The sequence below is a fragment of the Electrophorus electricus genome, chromosome 20, assembly GCF_041902795.1.
Source record: "Electrophorus electricus isolate QZ-2024a chromosome 20, ASM4190279v1, whole genome shotgun sequence".
Classification (NCBI taxonomy): domain Eukaryota; kingdom Metazoa; phylum Chordata; class Actinopteri; order Gymnotiformes; family Gymnotidae; genus Electrophorus; species Electrophorus electricus.
In genome coordinates, this window is record NC_137516.1 from 12,060,342 (window position 1) to 12,080,662 (window position 20,321).

Sequence of the window (20,321 nt, forward strand, 5' to 3'; positions counted from 1 at the left end):
TTAAGAAACAGCTTGGATTTATTACTTTTAAAATGGTTTAGATATACAGGCTGTATTGGCTTTCCTTTTTGATTACCAAACAAGGATGAGAACACATTCAATGCATGTAATGTTCTTGGTAGTATTTCAAACATTTTAGCTTGTTCAGTCAATACAGTAACAAACATCTACAGAATTACACATGCTTTTGCAGTCTACAATACATCTGCTTTGTACAATAACAACTCCAAACTAAAATGTGGTTTTCCTTTAGTCCAAAACAATGCAGAACTTGTCTGTATAACAGTAAGGCTGTACAGATCGCTTGGGGCTTTGAGAGTTTCTGAACTTTGGACCCCGCTTGGGTGTGGTCTCAGTGATGCAAAACTTCCACGGATTTGGGTAAACAAACAAAGGAAATCCAGAGTCATGGTCCTCCCTGCTTAATAAAAAAAGAGTTAGAACAGCAGCCATAGGGACCCTGTACCATACCAGCAGAGAGAGAGAGAGAGAGAGAGAGAGAGAGAGAGAGAGAGAGAGAGAGAGAGAGAGAGAGAGAGAGAGAGAGAGAGAGAGAGAGAGAGAGAGAGAGAGAGAGAGAGAGAGAGAGGAAGGATTGCTGAGACTGGTGAGCTGGGCACTTAGGATGAGCACCTGTTGAAAAATACATACTTGTTAGAGGAAAAACTGACTGGCTGGAAACAGGTAAACTGTGGACAGACATGATACTGGTTAAACAGAAATCAAAAGGAGGGCTTTTCATAATCTTACTGTCTACATTAAAATCTTGAACTGACCCCAATACTTTTATGTAGCAGAGTGCTGCATTGTGGAGCTAAAACGTGTAATCAATGGTAAAGTTAAGTTTTTACAAAAATAGGACCAATAGACCTTTAGTTATGAATAACCCTCCTTTGGGAACTTCTATCCTTTTAGGAAACATCCTTCCTGAAAGAGAGAAAATTTTTTATTTTAAAGTAAATTCTGCCACCTAGTCAACAAGAAAAAAATACAATGTAAAACATCAAAGGATTATAAAGTGTTTCATTTATAGAGTAAAAAGCTATAACTGGTTAAATCTAGCCAACTAGTTCCATGTTACTAGCATAAACAGAATCCTGAAACAATGGCTCTGTTATGGTTCAAAGGTAATTTTAAAATTCTATAAAATGTTCAAAGGAATTGGCCAGATCACTTGGAGAGAACAAAACTACCACATGGTAGTTTCCGCCTTGTTAAGGAAGCTACAGCTTCAGCCAGATGGGTTATACCTGAACAGGACACAATTTCTTTTAAAACATTACAAAACAAAAAAAACAAACAAAAAAACAAAAAACAAAAACACTGCACCCCCCCCCCCTAAAAAAAACAAACTCAACCACTAAACTTTTGCACCACCAGCAGTCATATGTGAGGGGTTTTAGTAAACACATTCAAGCACAGACTTCTAATGAAGTTACTTCTAGGTTCAATATGAACCACTGTTCCTCTTTGATAAGACAACAAAATCTTATCAGTTAATATTAAATTGTATGTATTAGTAAATGTGTCTTATATAATGAATCAGCACAGCTGGTACATTTAACATCCATGGGATGTATGCTGGAAAAGCTATTAAACAAGCCTCCAAATTCAGGCAGACAAAGTGCAATTCAAGAAAAGCATGACCTGAGTAATCTAATAAAGATCTTGGTTCAATGAAAGAAAAACCAAATAAAGGAGCACAGGACAAAACTGAGAGGCATGCATGTAGTGCTCATCACATACATCAGTCCATCATCTTACCAAGTTACCAAAGCATGAGACAGAACACAACACCTGTGGACAAGATATTAAGTCAAAACCTTTAACCATGGACTACTTATTTGTCACACCGAATCAATGTTTTGTTTTACGCAGTAAATACTAGCCCTAAGTGAATATTAATAGTCTTAAACTCATGTTTAAATGTCAAGCAAATCATCATTTCTTTAGACTAGATTCAAATGCAAATCAACATCAAAAAATATCCAAACTTCCCTGAAAACTGGAAAGGGATAGTTGTTATAGGTAATTCTCATCTCTTCAAACTGTAAAATGATATTTTAATATTTTAGCGTGGACATTTAAAACACAGCTCTGGAACACACAGTAGGGTGGATGGCTAGAGATGCTGCACTCCAAATGGCTTTAGTAGTAAACAAATGGAACAGGGGGGGAAAAAAAAAGTAAAAAAAAAAAGTATATATTTATTTTATATATATATATATATAAAATAAAAATCACCTTTTGAAGAGGCATCCCTTCCCATACACACACTAAATAAGACGGCTGCGTTCTGAGAGAGTTCAGTGGCTTCACGTACCCCATAATTACATGGTATGCACAGGGCCATCTTTTATTTTTCATCTTTAAAATGTCTTCAAATAATAGGCTAGCCAAAAGAGAATCCCTTGGCCTATGCTCTTCATTAACAGAACATGTAAAACAAAGGTGATTAAGTGTTTACATACAAAAAAAAAACACACCTCCAAACAGTAATAAAATTATAAAAAAGAAAAAACACAGGAATTAGTTTCACAGTCAAAGTGACGGACTTGCCTCCAAGACTATGTTGTTACTTATGTAAAGCTACTAACTAGTTATATATCATGAACACTGATAATAGTTGCTCCCAGCACACAGTTATGTCTAGATGAATGTATTCAACACTATAGGTTTTAAAACAGAGAGAAAAATGTGTGGGAGAGCACAACACATGGAACAGCAGTCAGGCAATAGAGGAAACGTGTAATGCACCAGTATACTTGCCAATGATTGGTCAGAAAGCAAGGCAAAGTTTGATTCATACGGTTAATGGAACATGGGGAGAAACAGCACTGAATGACAAAAATGGGAGGAATTATGAGTGGGTCCTGAGTAAGTCATAAATTATGCTGAAAATGACCCCCCATTCCTTTTAAAATCTAATACTGGGACCACAAATCATGGCGCAGTACAAGACACAAGAGAGGAAAGGACTGATGTGTACATGCCAATAATCCAACAGCTAGTAATGTACACCAAGTCCCTCAGAGGGACTGACCCACATTCACTTGACTGAAAAGTGCATCTGCAAGGTATAGCGTAGAGCTTTAAAAATGACATATTATTAAAAGATCCAAAATCTCCAATCAGAATTAGCCAGCATTTAACATCAGTTACCAGCATCGATCCAGTCAGCTTTGCAAAAGTCTTGTTGTAGCACAGCTGCCCAAGTTAAATTTGGAGGAAAAAATAAATACATTTACCATGTTTGTTTAACAAACACAGTGCTACAGACACATTGACTGGTTGATAGATCATGATCAAACTGTCTGAACACAGACATGTTAAATGTTTGAATCCTCAGTTAAACTTGTCGACTCAGGAAAACACACCTTTAAAAAATTAGACTGACCACAAAAGCGTGCCCAAAATCACAAAAAAAACAACTGAAATGAACCAACCTCATACTTTCCTATTGAAACAGCTATGATCTATGAATGCTATGGAGGTAGTTTCCACATCAAGACAGAGGGACACCAGGGTTTGTTTCTTATTTCAAGAAAATACATTTCTTAAACATGTCAGCCAACAATTGAAGCAGATAAGATTCAACAAGCGCCTGGAGTGGCCAAAAAACACTGCACTGCCGGATTTGGCAAAATCCTCTACTTTTCTCCAACCACTGTATCACATGCATTACGTATTAGATATGAAAATCTGAAAAGGATTCATCATTACATTAAGCAGTGTGGCAACCTGCAAAGGCAGATCAACCTGTAACTGACAACTGAAGCACTGTAACTTAGGAAAAAACCCAAACACTAAACATACACCACTTTAGTGTGCAAAATTAAAATGCAACAAAAAAGTGAATCATAATGGATTATGTTGCTGAAGAGTTCACTCAGATAGCTAACTGAAGACTGAAACCACATGCAAAACTTGGTGGTCCCCATAAACACAAGAATCCATCAGACCAGCCTAAGTCCTTAACCCAAACTGATTAATGTAAACTTCACCAGCAATTATAAGATAAAGCTCTCCACTGTAACACCCAGTATGAACTAATTTTAATAGCAGCCAAGCAACAGAACCGATGAGGGGTAAATAACAATGCTTCACTTCTTTAACTCAGTCCTGGTTGGTCAAGTTGCTTCATTAACCTGCGCAGTGTTGAGGATAGTGAGGAACACTGATGGCAGGAGCTGTGACCCACCCCAGGGAGCAATATACAGGGACAACATTTACATTCACATGCTGCCCTCTAGTGGTGGTAAAAGGCACCATGCTATGAAAATACCATAGTTTTTCAGTCTACCCTATGAAGCTTAAATTCATGACCCAAAAAGTGATTAAAAACAAACAAAAGCAAAAAAAAAAAAAAAAAAAAAAGAAGACCCCCCCCCCCCCCCAAACAAAAGGCAAGCCACCTATCCAAGAACGTGTCTTCAAAACAATTTTCTCTGTAAACCTCAAGGAGAATCAGGATGGGAGCAACCATTATCAAGCGTCACTACGCAGGTTCACTTAAAAACATCCACCTTTGTCTAGTCTGAATTACTGATTCAAACAGTCACGTGTCCTTTCAGTCACAACTACTTCTCAAAATCTCACTCAATTTCGGAATGAAACACTACAAAGTACATAACTGCTTTGGACAAAACAGCAGAACAGTTTTCCGCAGTGAGTCATGTTGTCCCAGAGTGGGCTGATCCGACTAGTGTTTTCAGCACTCACTGCCTCTGTTCCAACCTCCAGATCATTTTAGTACAGCGAGTGTTTTCCAGCAAAGCCTGGCCTTCCTCTGAGCAGTGGGCTTGTCCCAGATGCCCCGTGACTTCTCCACATAGCCTCGACTCTCCTCAGCCATCAATAATGGTCACGTCAATATGGGACAAGTCTATCATGTGCCTACATGATCAGAACACGGGGTTATGGGAGAGCAGTGGTTTTGAAATCAACAGTGCTTCAACTTGGTGTCAAGCACCTGAAGCTTGGACTGGGGATGAGTGTGCAACATACAGAGGGTATTATGGAGAGGAGCTAATGGCCACAACCTGTCAACTTAAACATAATAAGCTCTAAGTAACAAAGCATGAACACACACAATATATTTACACTGAAAGTACATAAAATAGATTAGTTTTAATGTTCTTCTACAAAATGTTGCTCAGTTAGAATAGTGAACTACTTCTATTGTATCTCCATATATATGAGAAGGCAGCTGCCAAAACTGAGTGTCAGTAATGAGGTCCAGGCCTAGCCTAGTCTTGAGGATTTCCAATATCTCTCATGTGACCTAATTGGTACTATCTTACATTTTTTTAAATTACTTTATGAATTAAGTGAATTTACAATCTTGAGAGAAGAAGAATCATAAGGCCTGACCTTTACTAGTCTAGCAAATCCAAATGTTTATGCCAGAGCAGTTTTGCTCTTATTAAAAGCCCTTACCACATATCAACCATACTGCTTCTAGACTTACTTTACATAGGAGACAAAGCAGTAGCTCACCTGTGGAAGCTATGCTGAAAACTCAGAGCATGCTGAGGGTTGACAAACTTGGCAATCGCCTTCCTCTGCTGCGGAAGCATTTTAAACATCTAAACAGAGCAAAGGAACACAAGGTTTTCCAGAGCTACACCATGCTACCACTAGGTGTCAGCATTCTATTGCATTCCAGAGCAAACTGGTCCTTAATCATCAGCAAGGTGACAGTGTTGATTTAACGTAAACATGAATATTTACTAATACATTTCCTAAAGCTTATCTTTTTAAAGGTTATTGTGAGAAAACCAAAAGTAAGGACCAACAGAAATAACTAAACTCTCAACCACAATCACACCTGATAAGTATTCTTTAGAACGCTTATCAGATCAAGGGGCATAACACAATCGTAATGTGGACAAAGAAAATTTGCCCTTCTGTCGGTGTTGTGCAGGTATCCTGCCTGTATGGGGCCAATGGAGTTGAGCAGGTTCTTAATCTGCTTTTCCGTGGTGGAGGAGGAGAGACCGTCGATGGACACAGTGCTGGGTTGGAGGTCTGGGCCTCGTGGGCTCTGCCGGTTTGCTGGCATCATCACGCGCCCTCCGCCGCGACCCCCTGGAGCACCGCGGCCCCGCCCAAGACCCGGAACTACAACCTGTGCAAGTGACAGGATGGCATGAGAAGGGTGAGGGGCTGTAAGGAAGCGGGCGGACACTTGATCACACAAGCACATAGTGATGCTCTTACTCCACACAGTACAATGGGCTTAGTGGAAAACCTGGTTTAGAAGCTCCAATCACTCAGTCTCTCGCCTGAACACCAGTGAGGAGAGCCACAGCCAAGCAAAGGGTTACACTTTACTAGAGAAAGACTCAACACGGGTAAAGTCTTGCTCTTTTTTTTTGGGGGGGGGGGGGGGGGGGGGGGGGGTCAGCCATCAATGCTTTATTATTAGGGAAATCTGCAATCCTGGATGCAGGTCCATACCCATGAGAAACAAATGAGGGGAGACTCTAACATGGAGAGCTGTCTAAAACCATTTTGCCTTAAACATGAGCTTTAAATAAAATGTGTTAATTAAGCATGGGTGTTGATGTGCATTTGTGAGACTTACTCGGTTAGTTTGGTTTGCCATTCCACAGCCAGCTTCCTGCTGCTGGGGTGCACTGCTCGTTGCCACGGTAACCTTCCTGATGGCGCCAAGTCTCTGCTGAGGGGCAGGCCGACCAATGGGTTGCTGTTGCTGCTGCTGTTGTTGTTGGGGTGGGGTGCTGGGGTTAGGTCCCGCCTCTCCCTGTGGAATACCACCACATCATCACATAAATCACAAAAGCCTTGATTAGATGTCTGTGTACCAAGGGGTCAGGCAGGTGACTGAACAAATCTCAGAATCATGTGCCATTATGAATATTAAATACTTAATTAAAATAATCCAATACATAGTAGCAAACTATGATGTTGATGTGTCTTAAGACAGTAGATATACCACTACTGGTTTGACTACCATACATAGGCAAATTACACAGCATCAGTGCAATGATTAGACATTTGATCACATCTCAAAATCAGTTTATATATATATATATATATATATATATATATATATATATATATATATATATATATATATAAAATTATAAAGAACAACCCTTTTTCTTTGAAGAGTCTCTAAAAAATTCCAAAACAAAATCTGCATCTATATCTACATAGCATGATGCATAGTGAGCTATTAGTGACATTTCAGAAGCAGTGAAATCAATCTAAAAAGGGAAGAACACCCGCCCCACCCCAAAAATAACTAAGTAGTAGCAGCTTAAAATGAGACAAAAGGCTACGCCTAGTGTATCTATACATATTTAGACCAGCAATTTTACCATCATGGTATGGGCCATGGGTGCTTGGAACTGTTTTCAAGGTAGCTTTCTTAGCAAGCTTTTCTTTTAACTTCAGGGACCATCATGTGGTAGGCTCACCATCCCACTATAGTCAGTCAGTCAGTCTTAATTCCCTGATTGCACTCCCCAAATCAACCTAATGAGAAGGTCCCTGAAATATTTCCACCTGTGCCACAAAAGGCTTTGGTAATCATGTCCTAAACCTCTCAAAAGCCAAGCTAGCCATCACTATCATATCAGTCTCCTCCCTGATGATGCGTGTCCATCCATCTCAGAGCAGAAGCACTATCTCCTGCCTGTCTTAGACTGTGGGGGTAATAGATTAATGCAGCTGAATAGAAAATCCAGTGCTCCTTATCTCTCTCCCCCCACCCCCAAACCCCACCCCTGGCGGATGCTAAGCTGCATTATTCTGGGGCGGGGGTGATGCGCTCGATGCTCGCAAGCCTCTGCCCCACCCCCTGCTTTTGTGCAACGTGCAGCCTTTGGATTCGTCCCGATGAAAATTTAATTTGCTCTTATCGGCAGAGCTAAGCTTATGGTGAGAGAAGGTGGGGGGAGAAAAAAAAAAATCTAAATCCATCCAAACTGCCATCTCCGTTTTTTCTCGAGCTCTCGTCGGTATTATTACACTGATATCCGCAAAGACGAAGAAGATTAATTGCACTTGTCCTGAGATTGACACCTATTCTAACTCACCTCTGTGCTGGGGGGGGGTTAATGATAGATAACACTGTCAAGCTATAGAGCATGACAGAGGGAGAACGTCTCAGGGAACCATCTCCAGGATCTGCCCCCTCCCCTCTGACTCTCAGAGCAAAAGGTACTGCACATATCTCTGTGCAGCTTTCTATTAGCACATCTGACACAGTTATCTTCATCGACAGCATGTCATGCCGAAATGAGATACATCTCCCTCAGCTTTGAGAATGGCGAGGAGAGAAGGTGCTCTACACATCCTCCAAGACCTCAAAAAGGTGTCTAAAAGCCTCTAAATGCTTTTTGCAGTCTGCTTTTCACCGTTAAGCAATCTATTAAAGTGGACGCCAGTTGCAGTCACGTCTGGAAACAAGCACCTGAAATGCTCAGCAGAGCCCAAGAAACTTCGTTGGAGCCTTGAAGGTCCTGCTGGGATTACTATGACTTAAAGAAGACACAAACCTTTAGAACATGTCACCCTGTTGTCACTAAACGCAACCACAAATGCCACATGGCTCACTTTAATGACTTTAAGAGGCTGCCATGTCTGCACTGAGAAGCTAAAGAGCCCTGTCACTTGAGCACAATGTCATAACAGAGGCAGGGAGATCATTTTAAGGATCAATTCATTTAGCCGTGGCTCTGGCAGAAAGATGGTTGCTTTAGTGTCGCTCCTTGCAGCAGTAACGTCCAAAATCTCTGGCCCTTTTAAGAGTAATTTGACATCCTTTTCCAGCAAGGATTCAACTCTTTCACAAGACTTCAACATTTCATGTGAATGACAGGATAGGGAGAAGGGGGAGGAGAATAAAAGACTGCACAATATGAACTTTAAAGTATATGTTTGACGAATGAACTTTAACAATGTGTTCTTACACATGTACAGTGTTTGCTCACCAAGCGTTTGACCACTCGCACTTTTGGTGGAATATGGGTGAAGCCTGCACTGCTGGTGCGTTGCATCACCGTCCTCTTCCCACCAGGTCTGATTGGCTGGGGCTGGCCAGATTGGGTGTTGCTCGAGCCCTCAGCATCAGCAAGGGCGGCGCCTCCGCTCTGCAAGTTTGGGAGTGGAGGCCCCTGTCTCAGAGGGTTCTGTGGATTCATGGGTCTTCCCTGCTGCTGCCATGGGGTTTTCTGGATGGGCTCGGACCTGGAGGTCTGGGGTTCAGTGCTGGAGCTCTGGAGGCGGCTCTTCACACTGGGCCGGAGGGCAGGGGGCGTGTTCGGGGCAGCACCATTGGGGGCAAGCGAAGGGACAGGCTGTGGTGGCTGGGTAGAGGCGGGCGGAGGTTGGGAGGCGGTGGGTGGAGCCAGAGCCGTCTGGGTCTGGCTGCCGATGCGCTCCAGGAGCTCCTTCTTGCGAACACCAGCCTGCATTTGCCTGCGCATTTCCTTCCGCCTCAGCACCTCCTCACGCAGACGCTTCTGCTCCTCGATCTTCAGCCGGTACTGACGTGTCTCCTCGTCCTCATCTGGCTCCTGAAACACACACATCCCCACACCCCTCAGTTGCCTACTATACGATTTTCAGATTTCATCTTCAGAAGATTCACCAAATTAGACAAATCTGGGATTAACTACTGAAAAACAAAATACTAAAATGATTCATCATCATTCGTTTACCAATATTTGCCTCCATATCAAAAATCATATTGAACATGTGCATCCTTTCACACTCCTATCATACAGTGCTTTTCTCTCTCTCTCGCGCTCACACACACAGGGTTACTTCATATTTTCAACTGCTGTCTGGCCTCGCTAATAAGAGGCACAAAATGAATACAAAAATATAAATGCACAGAGAGAAACAATAGAGTTAACTAAACTCATGCCAATGAAGAATTTGAAGTGCCTTCACAATCTGGTACAAGATTAATAAATTTAAAATCACAGCATCTGTGGCAGATGAGTGAAAAAAAAAAATCAGTTTGCTTTTAACTTTACTGACACACTAACAAAAAGGCAAGCTGTACCTTTTTAAATCTACAGAAGGCTAGTGTAGCTCAGAACGATGAAATCCAGGCCTCAGCCCAGCATTGGGCTGGGCTGTCTGTGCAGGTGTGTATGGTTGTGTTAGGCTGGACTGTCTGTGCAGGTGTGTGTGGCAGGTTTACCTGTGCAGCCATGCTTGGCTGTGCAACTGGGCTTGCTTTCTTTGTCTCTGAAGTGATAGTAGGTGGTATGGACTTAGCCATGCCCCGCCCTCGGCCAACAGCCCCGCCCACCACCCCCTGACTGGGCCGCATGTCCTGGCCCGCCCTGGTAATGGGCCTGCTTGGTATGGTAGGCTGAGAGGGGTGGGCTGTAGTGGCGTGGCTGGTGGCGATGGGCAGCTCGCGGAGGTTGCTGTTGCGTTGCGGGGCATTATGCAGCTGCTGCAGGGGGGAAGGTGACACCTGCACACGACACAGTGCCAAGGGTTTACTTTAACTTCTGAATAAGCAAAGGAAATCTGACGGCATCCACAGCCGTGTCTAATCCATCTTAAAATACAACTACCTGTAGTGTTTGGTGGTTTACACTTTATCCAGGTCAAAAGAGTGAGGAAAAAACCAATGCTAAATGTACATGGATTTAAATAGGTAATGGGTGATAGGTGGGGCAGTTGACTCATTATCTATTCTTGAGGTTAGTTATTTTTAAATGAGGTAAAGGCATGCTCAACAGAATACTTTCTCATTTATGTTATAGTGTATATATAATATATAGAAGTATAAAACTACACTCTCCCAAACAGAAGTTATCTATGATTTTCTCTCTGCAACTGCAGTTAGGGAAAAAATGCAATGAAGCAAAGCCAATAAACATGAGCCATTAAAAAAAACAAAACAAAAAAAAAAACATTTCTAAGCAAGACTTGACACCAGGTAAAGGAAAAGAAACAAAACCAAGGCAAAATCGTGAGGTGCCTGACAATTCCTAACCATACCAGGTGATGTCATCAAAACAGGGAGGAATGTGAGACTTGTAAGCATACCATGACAACCATTCAACACTAATAACAAAATTACTTAAAAATACGCCAAGTGCCATAACCCTGAACAAATGTCTCACCATTCTCATCCGGCCAGGGTTGTTCCGCTGCAGTCCACTTTGGGGGCGGAGCTGCATCTGCCTGGGCCCACCCTGAAGGGGCTGGCGGAAAGGGGGGTGGGAGAGGTGCATGATGGGATGCTGCTCGCCAGGCTGGCGCTGCTGCTCGTGCTGGTTGTGGGGTGGGAGTGGGAGGGGCTGTGGGTGGCCCTGTGGAGGGACATCCTGTCTGTGGTGATGCTGGTGCAAGGCAGCATGGGACAGTGGAGGATCATGGTGCTGGGGCTGAGAGTGAGGCTGCATTATACTCTAAAGCACGCACACACGCACACACACGAAAAATATGGATAAAACTGGAAGCAGGACATTAAAGTTACTTGTGTATCATCTGTATAGAAATCAAAGAAAAATATAGCAAGCTTCAAACATGCTGCTTATTGTAAAAGAATTTTATCTAAACTACTCAAGTGTCCTTAAAGATGAGACATGCATAAAAGAGTGAACAGAAGAGGGCAGTGTTGACTGAGATCTGTAATAAAAAGTTGCTCAACAGTAGGACCACAGTGGCATAATACACACCTTAAAAGATCTATTCTACGCACGCACAGACACCAGTGAGAAGGGCACGGCGTGGTGGTTGGTTGAGAATCGACTTACTCTTTGGCGTACCTGCAGGCCAAAGGGCATGTGCTGGGGGCTGAAGGGCGGGCCCTGCTGCTGTGGGGCGAAGGGCTGGTGCTGGCCCATGAAGCCACGCGGACCGGGGGGAGCAGGGGGGCCGGCGTTGTGGGGGGGTAGGTTGCCTCGCTGGGGCTCTCTCTGAAACATGCCTCCACCCCCAGGCCCCTGGCCCTGACCAACAGCCAAAGGCCCAAAGCCCAGCCCAGGACCCGGAGCACTGCCCAGTCCCCCTGGTGGGGGGAAGGACAGCGGTCCTGGACCCCCAAGAGGAAGAACGTTGTTATTCATGAGAGGGGCAGGGCCTGGGAGATCGAACATGTGCTGGGCAGGAAAGCGTGGCTCTTGAAGGAGAAGAAAAAAAATGGGGATGAGGAAGAAAAGTCAGCATGGCACAATTAGTATGGCACTAAAGGTGACCTTACAGCAGACAGTGGTTGGCAAACATATACATGGAAGGAGCCTGTCCCCATGAATTCATTCCATTTTAATATATACTACATAGAACACTGGGTGCCAGACCTAGGTCCAGCACTACACAGTTTAATGGACTACACTAATGAAACCAGACCAGCTCCTAAAGGGCTTAGCAGCCGGTCCATTAGCTGAATCGGGCATATTGAATGGCGGGGGCTAAATTCTGCAGTGCTGCGGGCCTTGAGGGCCTTAGCCTGTCACTACTCTAACGGATGACTTCAGATCACAATCTACAGCCAAGGGTGACATTTACGCCGAGCCACTGCACAAAGCTAATCTGCTCCCTGTAGGCTGGCCTTACCACTGCCAAAGAAAGTGTCTCGCTCCTGGTGGAGGGGTGGCGGCCCTCTCCACTGCTCCTGGGGAGGGGGTCTTTGCGGCTGCACAAAATTCCCTTGGAGGTGCTGCTGGAAGTCCACAGGGCCCTGCCAGGAGATGGGACACGTGGAACATAGAAGACAATACCATACAGGTCACTGCAAACTGGAGAGCAGTCTCCAGGCAGCAGTGGATCTATGCATGCCATGCAATAAACTCCGCAGAGCCAGTGCGTTCTGCAGAAATGGAAAGTCAGAATAAAAAGGTGGCGCGGCGGATTATGGAGGTGTTTTTAGCACCGCACCTCCCACCATCACCCATGACTCCAAAGATTCCGAATCCATCCTCTACCTTGTTGAGGGAAAGCCAGATAAGGATCCTCTAATCCTCACACAGAATGGTGGTGCCCTGCGTGCAATCGCTTTTCTTCCTTTAAAAGCATCCTTTCGCGTTTAAGAAATTAACCTTCATTCAGAGAGGCCGCTTTAGCCCCGCACCGCCTCGCATGCTCATTAGGAATGCCTTAAGATGCGATTGAGGGTTTAATCCCTCGTTTTTCGGGAAAGGTGCGGCGGTGTGTGGCACGCTTGTGAAGACAGACAGAGTTGCTTAACGGAAAGTCAATCGGTTGGATTAGCTAGGCATTTTGCACTGTTGGCGTCAGCTTCATCGCCCTGTTCAAAAGGTCAGCTCCCCTCAGCACAATGGAGGCTTAATACAGCCACCATGCGGGTGCAGAAGTTTGCTCGATAAAACAAACATAAAAAAAACGGGGGGGGGGGGGGGGGGGTTGTACACTTTCGCTGGTCTACGCACAGTCTAGGTCAATATGAAACCGGTTCTGATCTGGCCAAGAAACGGAGGAGGAAGAGCCGGAAGAGCAAATAGCCAGAAGGGTAAACAGCCATTTTGGAAAGAGAAGTGCAGGCGCGCCATCCATGCTGCACGGGAAAAAGAGCCCTGTGCAGACTGAACGTCACAGAGGTGAACACAGACAGGATAGACACTGCTGCGGCAAAGCCACGCCCCCTACCTGTTGCCCTGCACACAAAAAAAACCAAACAAACCAACAAAAAACAAACAAACAACAAAAAAAAACAGACAGACGACCCGTGTAGCAGCTCTTGTTATGTCAGAGGATGGCTAAAACCTAATGGCAGCTACGATTACGAATAGGTGTGGCGCAAGGCTCATAGCTCGTTTACAATAACAATTCTGTTTTGCGCATGCTGTTCATTGTCTGCAAAAGTCACAAACAGAATGCATCAATCAAATATGTGGCAGTGATTAATATTCAAAAACTAGTTGTAAATATTCAACAGTGGGAGAGGTAGTGGCCCAGCCTGCAGTAAGGTTAGATGTCCCTATATGATAATGTATGCTAATCAAGTACCCAGAGGGCTAATAGAATTTGCTGGCTGTCTAGTCATTGGCATTTTAAATGACATCCTGTTTGTGCCAGACTGGGTATGGGAGACAGGCAGCTGGGGGAATTTATCTATCTGGGGTAAGTGCACGTGTCGGGGAGAGAGAGAGAGAGAGAGAGAGAGAGAAAGAGAAAGAGAGAGAGAGAGAGAGAGAGAGAGGAGAGACAGACAGAGAGAGAGAGAGAGAGAGAGAGAGAGAGAGAGAGAGCACTCCTTGGCCAGATAAGGATAAAATGGCTCTTGAAGCTGAGCCAGGTCTTGTGAAAGCTGAAGGCTCTAAATGTGAGAGCAGCAGCATTATCCAGTACACTCTCCTGGCCCTCATATTGCCCACCATGGAGTGCCATGTTTTAACCTGAGTGGCAACAAAGGAACAGTGATGAACAACCAACCCTTTAAAAGATACAGCTGTTTAATATCAGTTTATTAATTTAAATCTTATTTTAAATTTACTTGCACTGACCACTTTACCTCTGTACAAAATGTTTTAGTGGACGTGCGCCACAGTTTAGGAGCAATACAAAGAAATAATCTTGTTGCCTCTCTTACGTTGAACCAATACCTTATATTGCCGAACACCAAAGTGTGCATGTGCGAGAATGCGTAAGAAACAGGGAGTGAGAGTAGTAGCCTGCGAGAGTGAGAATGCTGAAAACCAGCCCACGCGTATTCCTCTATGAAATAAATCCCTTTAACACTGGCCTCAGTAGCTGTGGGATGGGCTGCTTGTGTCAGAGACCACTCATCTCTTCCACACGCTGAAATGGTCATTTACATCCACTTTCCATTTTCATGGTTTCCATTTCCATTTGAGAATGTTTTCCCCCCTCAAACCCGGAGAGGGACGAGGTCTAGAGGCTTTCTTGCCTGGTGAGCAAAAGCTGGACCTCAGGAGTCACGAAACGAATGACAGCATTAATTTTATATTCGCTGCAGCCAGGTTGGAGGATGCAGTCCATTACAAACACTGTGCAGCACCGATGCCAGAGTTCCACCTTCAAACATGTTTGCACTTTGCCATTAGACAATCTGCTGTCAAGTGCGCTAACTTACCGGGAATCTCTGAGGTCCAATGTTGGGTCTGGGCTGGTTTTGAGCTGGAGCCATCAATGGAACTAAAAGAAGAAAGAAGAAAAAAAAGAAAGATTAAAAACCAAAACGTTTGACACTATAAAGCACCCAGACCACATGTCACAGAGTCCCTCGGACGGAGGTAGGGAGGGTTTATTCCAACACCCAGACTGGGACCCTCACACAGCCAGGGATGAGGTCCCATAACGGGATAGAAAAGCCCAATCAAAAGGGGTCATTTCACTGCAAATCAATTCACTTAAAAAAAAAAATCTATAGAAGAAAAAAAAAATTTTGGGGCCAATGTGCTGACTACCAAGCAGAAATACCCAACAGTCTGAGTATCAGTAATGCGTAGCCTCAAGCCAGCAGGAAACATCCTTTCTAATGGTGACTGTACATCTGAAACGAAGCAGAGGTCATACCTTGCACGGGTGAGGAGGATGGTCCTCGGAAGTGCGGATTGATGTGGATATTCTTGGGCTGTTGGTTGGCGTGTGCAGGTGGAGGAGGTGTGCTCATCCCCCGGGGTCTATGTAGTTCTGGCTGTGGCCTAGGGAGTGGCGGTAGGGGCCCTGGTGAGCGATGGGGCATCAGAAGCTGTAGAGGCTGCTGGGAGAGGGGGCCGACAGGGTTGGCGAAAAGGCCTGGGCCTCCCCGCGGGCGAGACTGATGGTGATGTGACTGTTGGGGAGCCATTCTCGGCTGGTAGTTAAGCGAGAGAGAGAGATTACAAGAAAAGTAGCTGAGTAAGACTGACCAGATTCAAAAGTGTCTGTGTTGTGTGCACATATGTGCTAGTACACAAATACATCATTATCTCAGAATTGCTATAATCCTGCAAAAGCATCCAATGCTGGACCAGGCTTCATGGAACCCTCAAGGGAATACCTCATTAGCCTGCACTCAGCCCAATTTAAACCTTGGCAAATGACTCATTCAAACAATGATGGAGTTATAGAAATTCTCCTGCATTCGAACACGCCTCCTACAGCAAGGATTTACGCCACCCTATCCGACGACGCAGGCGAGAGTGCCATATGCGCTAATCTAAATTACAACTAAAAGCATTTCACTTTGTGTGACAAAGTGAATGTGGGGGGAATAAAAGTAAGTGGAAGCATGTCACCGCAAAATATGAAGCCTCTCCACCAAACGCACTTACACATGGGTGGCATCACTCAAGCCATGACATAGCCTGGCTCCTCGATGAAGAGGAATTAACCATTTCCTTTTTATTCTTTTAAAGTGCAGTATGGACCGATGAGGCGAAAGCACAAATGAAGGGATTACACCCCCCCTCAACAGATACTTAATAATAAAATAAGCAAAGGATCCTAAATCCTTAGACAAAGTCCAGATTTAATTTGGTATAATACTTCAATTGACTCTTGCCAAGTTTTTTGGCATAATCCATAATATCAACATGAATAAGAGGGTGAGGGCTGGGGAAATTGACTTTCCCCATCGCAAACGGACTTCCCGATGGGGCAGGAGGCTGTGCCCCTACATCCATGGCTGGGACGCGGCTGATCCATGGAGCACTTCTCCTGCATCGCAGTGAGGCTTTCGCCCGTTGTGTGAGACCTGTGGTCCAAAAGCTAACCCCTCTCACCTCCTCCTTCTCCACAGTGGCTTGGGACAGCCAGGTGTTTCAGGGCAGTCTAGCTTTGATGTACAGCAGAACTTCCTGCCCAGAACCTGTGGCCCAGTGGCTCAGCTGTCATATACTCAGCTGTCAGGCTCCATTCTACAGTGCTCCTGGTGCCACACTCCTCTGCCCTCTACTTAGTCGATTAATCACAATGACAATTTAACACTTCAGACAAATTACAAAAATTCCAACTTTGTTCCAAATTATCGGAGGGACGCACTGGGAAAATCTCGCAGACTTGCTTGCTCACAAAGCAAACCTCATAAAAACACATTAACATGCTATGCAATAACAACCAGCCTTCACTCATGACATTACTAAACTGTGCGACATTATTCAAAAGTGCACTAGCCCAAATGTCATCCTGTAGCTCACGGGCCTGCAGGAGTACGAGTTCAGCTTTTGACTATGGACTCGTTAGGGTGCACATGCTCACGTGCATCCTCATTTACAAGTACCACAAAATACCTGCATGAGCACCAGGCTAACATGGACGTGTCTGAAGAGAGAACAGCTCTGCAGTGGTTGGCCTGAACATTGAGATCTCATTCAGGTACACAGGTTACAGGATGAGTCAGAGAACACACAGGTGGGATTGTGCAGCAGCAATAGGATGGAACAGGAACCATTTGTATGGGACATGACAAGTCTGTGTCATGCGCTCTAGTAGAGCCTTTCGTTCCTACATTTGCAGATATACCCGGAGATTTATTCTAACCAAGACTGCATATGAACAAAAATAGTATTCTGTGATTGTTTTACATTGTACAAGTCATCGTATGATATTAAAACAAAAATATATTGAACCCTTGACATCAAATCCAGGAAAGCACATCTGAATATTGCAAGCATGTACAATGCCAGGGTTTGAGAGCAGGGTGGCAAGCTTTGGCAAGTTTACTCATGTATTGGTGGCAAGTTTACTCATGTATTACACTGTGTTTTTAATTTATCTGTGTTGCGATCATGCTCTGTCTATGTGTTTATGAGAGGGCCTTTATTCCAGTCGTTGCAAGCTCCACACCCTCGTATGATCTACCTGACCTGCAAATCACAAACGTGTGCTCCCTGGCTAAGTGCTAAAACTTCACTAGGACTTTGTGTTTTTCTTCATCTAGGCTAAAGAACACCAGGATTCACCCCAGCTTAGATGAGCAGGAATGGGCACAGCTGCGACGATGGAATTCCTACCTGCATGCCCAAGTTGACCTGCATTAGTGGAGGCCTATGTTCGTTTATCCTCCCTTTTCCAACACTTCCATCGCCACGGAAATCTCCCATTCCAAACAGAGGGAGCACGCCTCTCCCTCCTCCCCTGCCTCTGGTGCCCATCAAGGGAACTCCCCTCCCTCCGACTCCACCTATTCTGCCCCTCCCTCCAAAACGGCCCTGTTTTCGCACACGTTCTTTCTCTTCAAACTCCAGCAAGTCTGCTTTTGCTTCTTCTGTCAGTTCTGGAGAACAAACAAGAAAATGCAGCCAGTGAGAAAACCTCAAGAAGGTACAAAGATAAAACAAGACTTCTGTGGTGCTGTGGTGAAACGAACCCAACGTCTCTGGAATATTGCGCCTTTTGCTGGCAGCATCGGAGAGTCTGACCACAGTAACGTCTTTGCGCTCAGTTTTGAATCGCTGCCGACCGGACTCCTCGTTGTCTTCCTCATCCTCGTCAGACTCTTCTTTTGTATCGGCTTCCTGCTCCACCTCAATCTCCACCTCAGGCTCTGCCTCAGCCTCCACCTGGAGCCAGGAGGACAGAACCATAATACACCAACACAGACAGCAACCATACATACGCAGAAACACGTTCATAGCCACTTGAAATGCTGTCATGGCAGTCCCGTTAGGGCTCAACACAGGCCAATTTAGCCAAATTCAGTGGTGTGGTGGATTTCTCTTCAAGTTTGTGCAAAAATAAAACAAAACAAAACAAAAAAATAATAAAATTAAAAAAAAAATTAACCCCCCCCCCCCCCCAAAAAAAACAACCCCACACACACACACAAACACAAAAAAAACAAAAACAACCCACACTTTTAATCTTAATTCCCTAGCCATGAAGAAGCTGTTGGCTTGTCTGTCCCACTCTCATGGGCAAGTGAGATGCACATAGAAATATATAGCTTGAACATTTTTTCATCAGACAGTAGTTCCCATACAAGGGTTTGCCTTTTCATGACCCTTTTTCAAGCCCTTTGCACTTCTGTGCTAAGCTGAGTATGGAAGAGAGAAAGAAAAACTGCAACTTTTTGGCCACAGAACTTGTTATATTTGCAAGTTAAAGTCTTGACCTTACTAGTTAGCACAATGACATCTCTTACTGTTGTACATTAATATACTAGACACAAAATTTATTTTAGCTCTGTTTAGTTATCTATGTAGATTTTCATGCAAATGTCACTTTGTATGTGTGTATGCGCGTGCGTACACACGCGCGCGTGATTAAGCACGCTGGGGAGGTGACAGCTAAACTTGACAAATTAATTGTAGTGCACATATCAGTAACTGAAGCATTAATGTGTAAAATAAATAAAATCCTAAATATTAGGACCGAGTCAACCATTAACATGGACAATGCGTCAAAACCTCAAAGGGGGGGGGGGGGGGGTGATAATGCAGGTCCTCATAATGGCAGCTAGATGAATAAAGCATTACTCCTCATATCCACAAAATCACGAACTTCAAATAATTGGACACCATGTTGTGAAAAATGACAGTCAGGTTTGCAGCAACTACAACCCACTTTTTATATATATATATATAAAAACCTGCCTCTTCCTGTGGTAATTTTATTGCTGTACAGATGAGATGTGTAAAAAACAAGCACAAAACATTAGATACAAAGCTGAAGAGCTATGGCCATCCCTTACCTCCTCAGATTCAGTAATCAGGGAATTATCTTGGCCCTCCCCTTCCTCCTCTGGCCCCACCCCCTCCAGCATTTCCTGCTGGTCAGTCTGCTCCTCTTGTGACTCTGCACCATATTCACCAGAGTAGTCATCAACCTGTAGGAAATAACATTCATAACATACATACATTATATTTTAACTCTCAAGTTCTCTCACAAACACACACAAAGAATAATTTCTACAATATGCAAGTGTCCATTCTCCCCACCACAGATAAAGACACTTGCAGATTACACTGCAAAGACTGCGGAGATTCAAATTTGAAAATCCTTTTAAATTTAGGTTTAATCTGAGCCTGGTGTTTTAACCAGTCTGTATCAACAGTAGTAGTCCCATGCTTTCAGAACCAGACAGGACTTTTTCCATTAAGACAATTCCACTATAGAAAACACATACAGATGATCATCAAAGACCATATGGATCTGAATGAAAATGTTAACGTCACATGAGGGGGGCAGAGAGAGAACCCAGGAAGAGACGGAGGGGGTTGTTGGAGGGAGCCCTGCTGAATTAGCATAACAGTAGGGATTCCAGTCACATTACTATGCCTCATTACTATTCCTGCCCCCATTTGAAATTCAATGAGATGTAAATGTTTGACATGATACACAGAAAACAGGAGATAAACATGCATACGGTTCAGTGATAGCAAAAACATCATTGAGATGTCCTTATATATACA

The 20,321-nt window shown here is 44.1% G+C and overlaps 1 protein-coding gene across 2 annotated transcripts in view; it reads right to left on the reverse strand.

The window, feature by feature from the left end:
• The window catches only part of rbm33a (RNA binding motif protein 33a), a 30,933-nt gene continuing 10,612 nt past the window's right edge, over nt 1–20,321 (reverse strand). The window contains exons 6-19 of one of the 2 annotated variants that reach the window (XM_035536202.2): nt 19,601–19,735; nt 18,278–18,470; nt 17,922–18,184; nt 15,502–15,781; nt 15,059–15,120; nt 12,562–12,685; nt 11,775–12,127; nt 11,127–11,414; nt 10,187–10,468; nt 8,967–9,551; nt 6,590–6,769; nt 5,936–6,130; nt 5,500–5,588; nt 1–4,896 (exon numbers count right to left, since the gene is read on the reverse strand). In XM_035536202.2, coding sequence (XP_035392095.1) covers nt 4,848–4,896; nt 5,500–5,588; nt 5,936–6,130; nt 6,590–6,769; nt 8,967–9,551; nt 10,187–10,468; nt 11,127–11,414; nt 11,775–12,127; nt 12,562–12,685; nt 15,059–15,120; nt 15,502–15,781; nt 17,922–18,184; nt 18,278–18,470; nt 19,601–19,735 — 3,078 coding nt within the window. In that variant the 3' untranslated portion in view covers nt 1–4,847. Of the gene's footprint in view, nt 4,897–5,499; nt 5,589–5,935; nt 6,131–6,589; nt 6,770–8,966; nt 9,552–10,186; nt 10,469–11,126; nt 11,415–11,762; nt 12,128–12,561; nt 12,686–15,058; nt 15,121–15,501; nt 15,782–17,921; nt 18,185–18,277; nt 18,471–19,600; nt 19,736–20,321 lie in introns of both variants that reach the window. The other variant, XM_035536201.2, reaches the window with a different exon arrangement.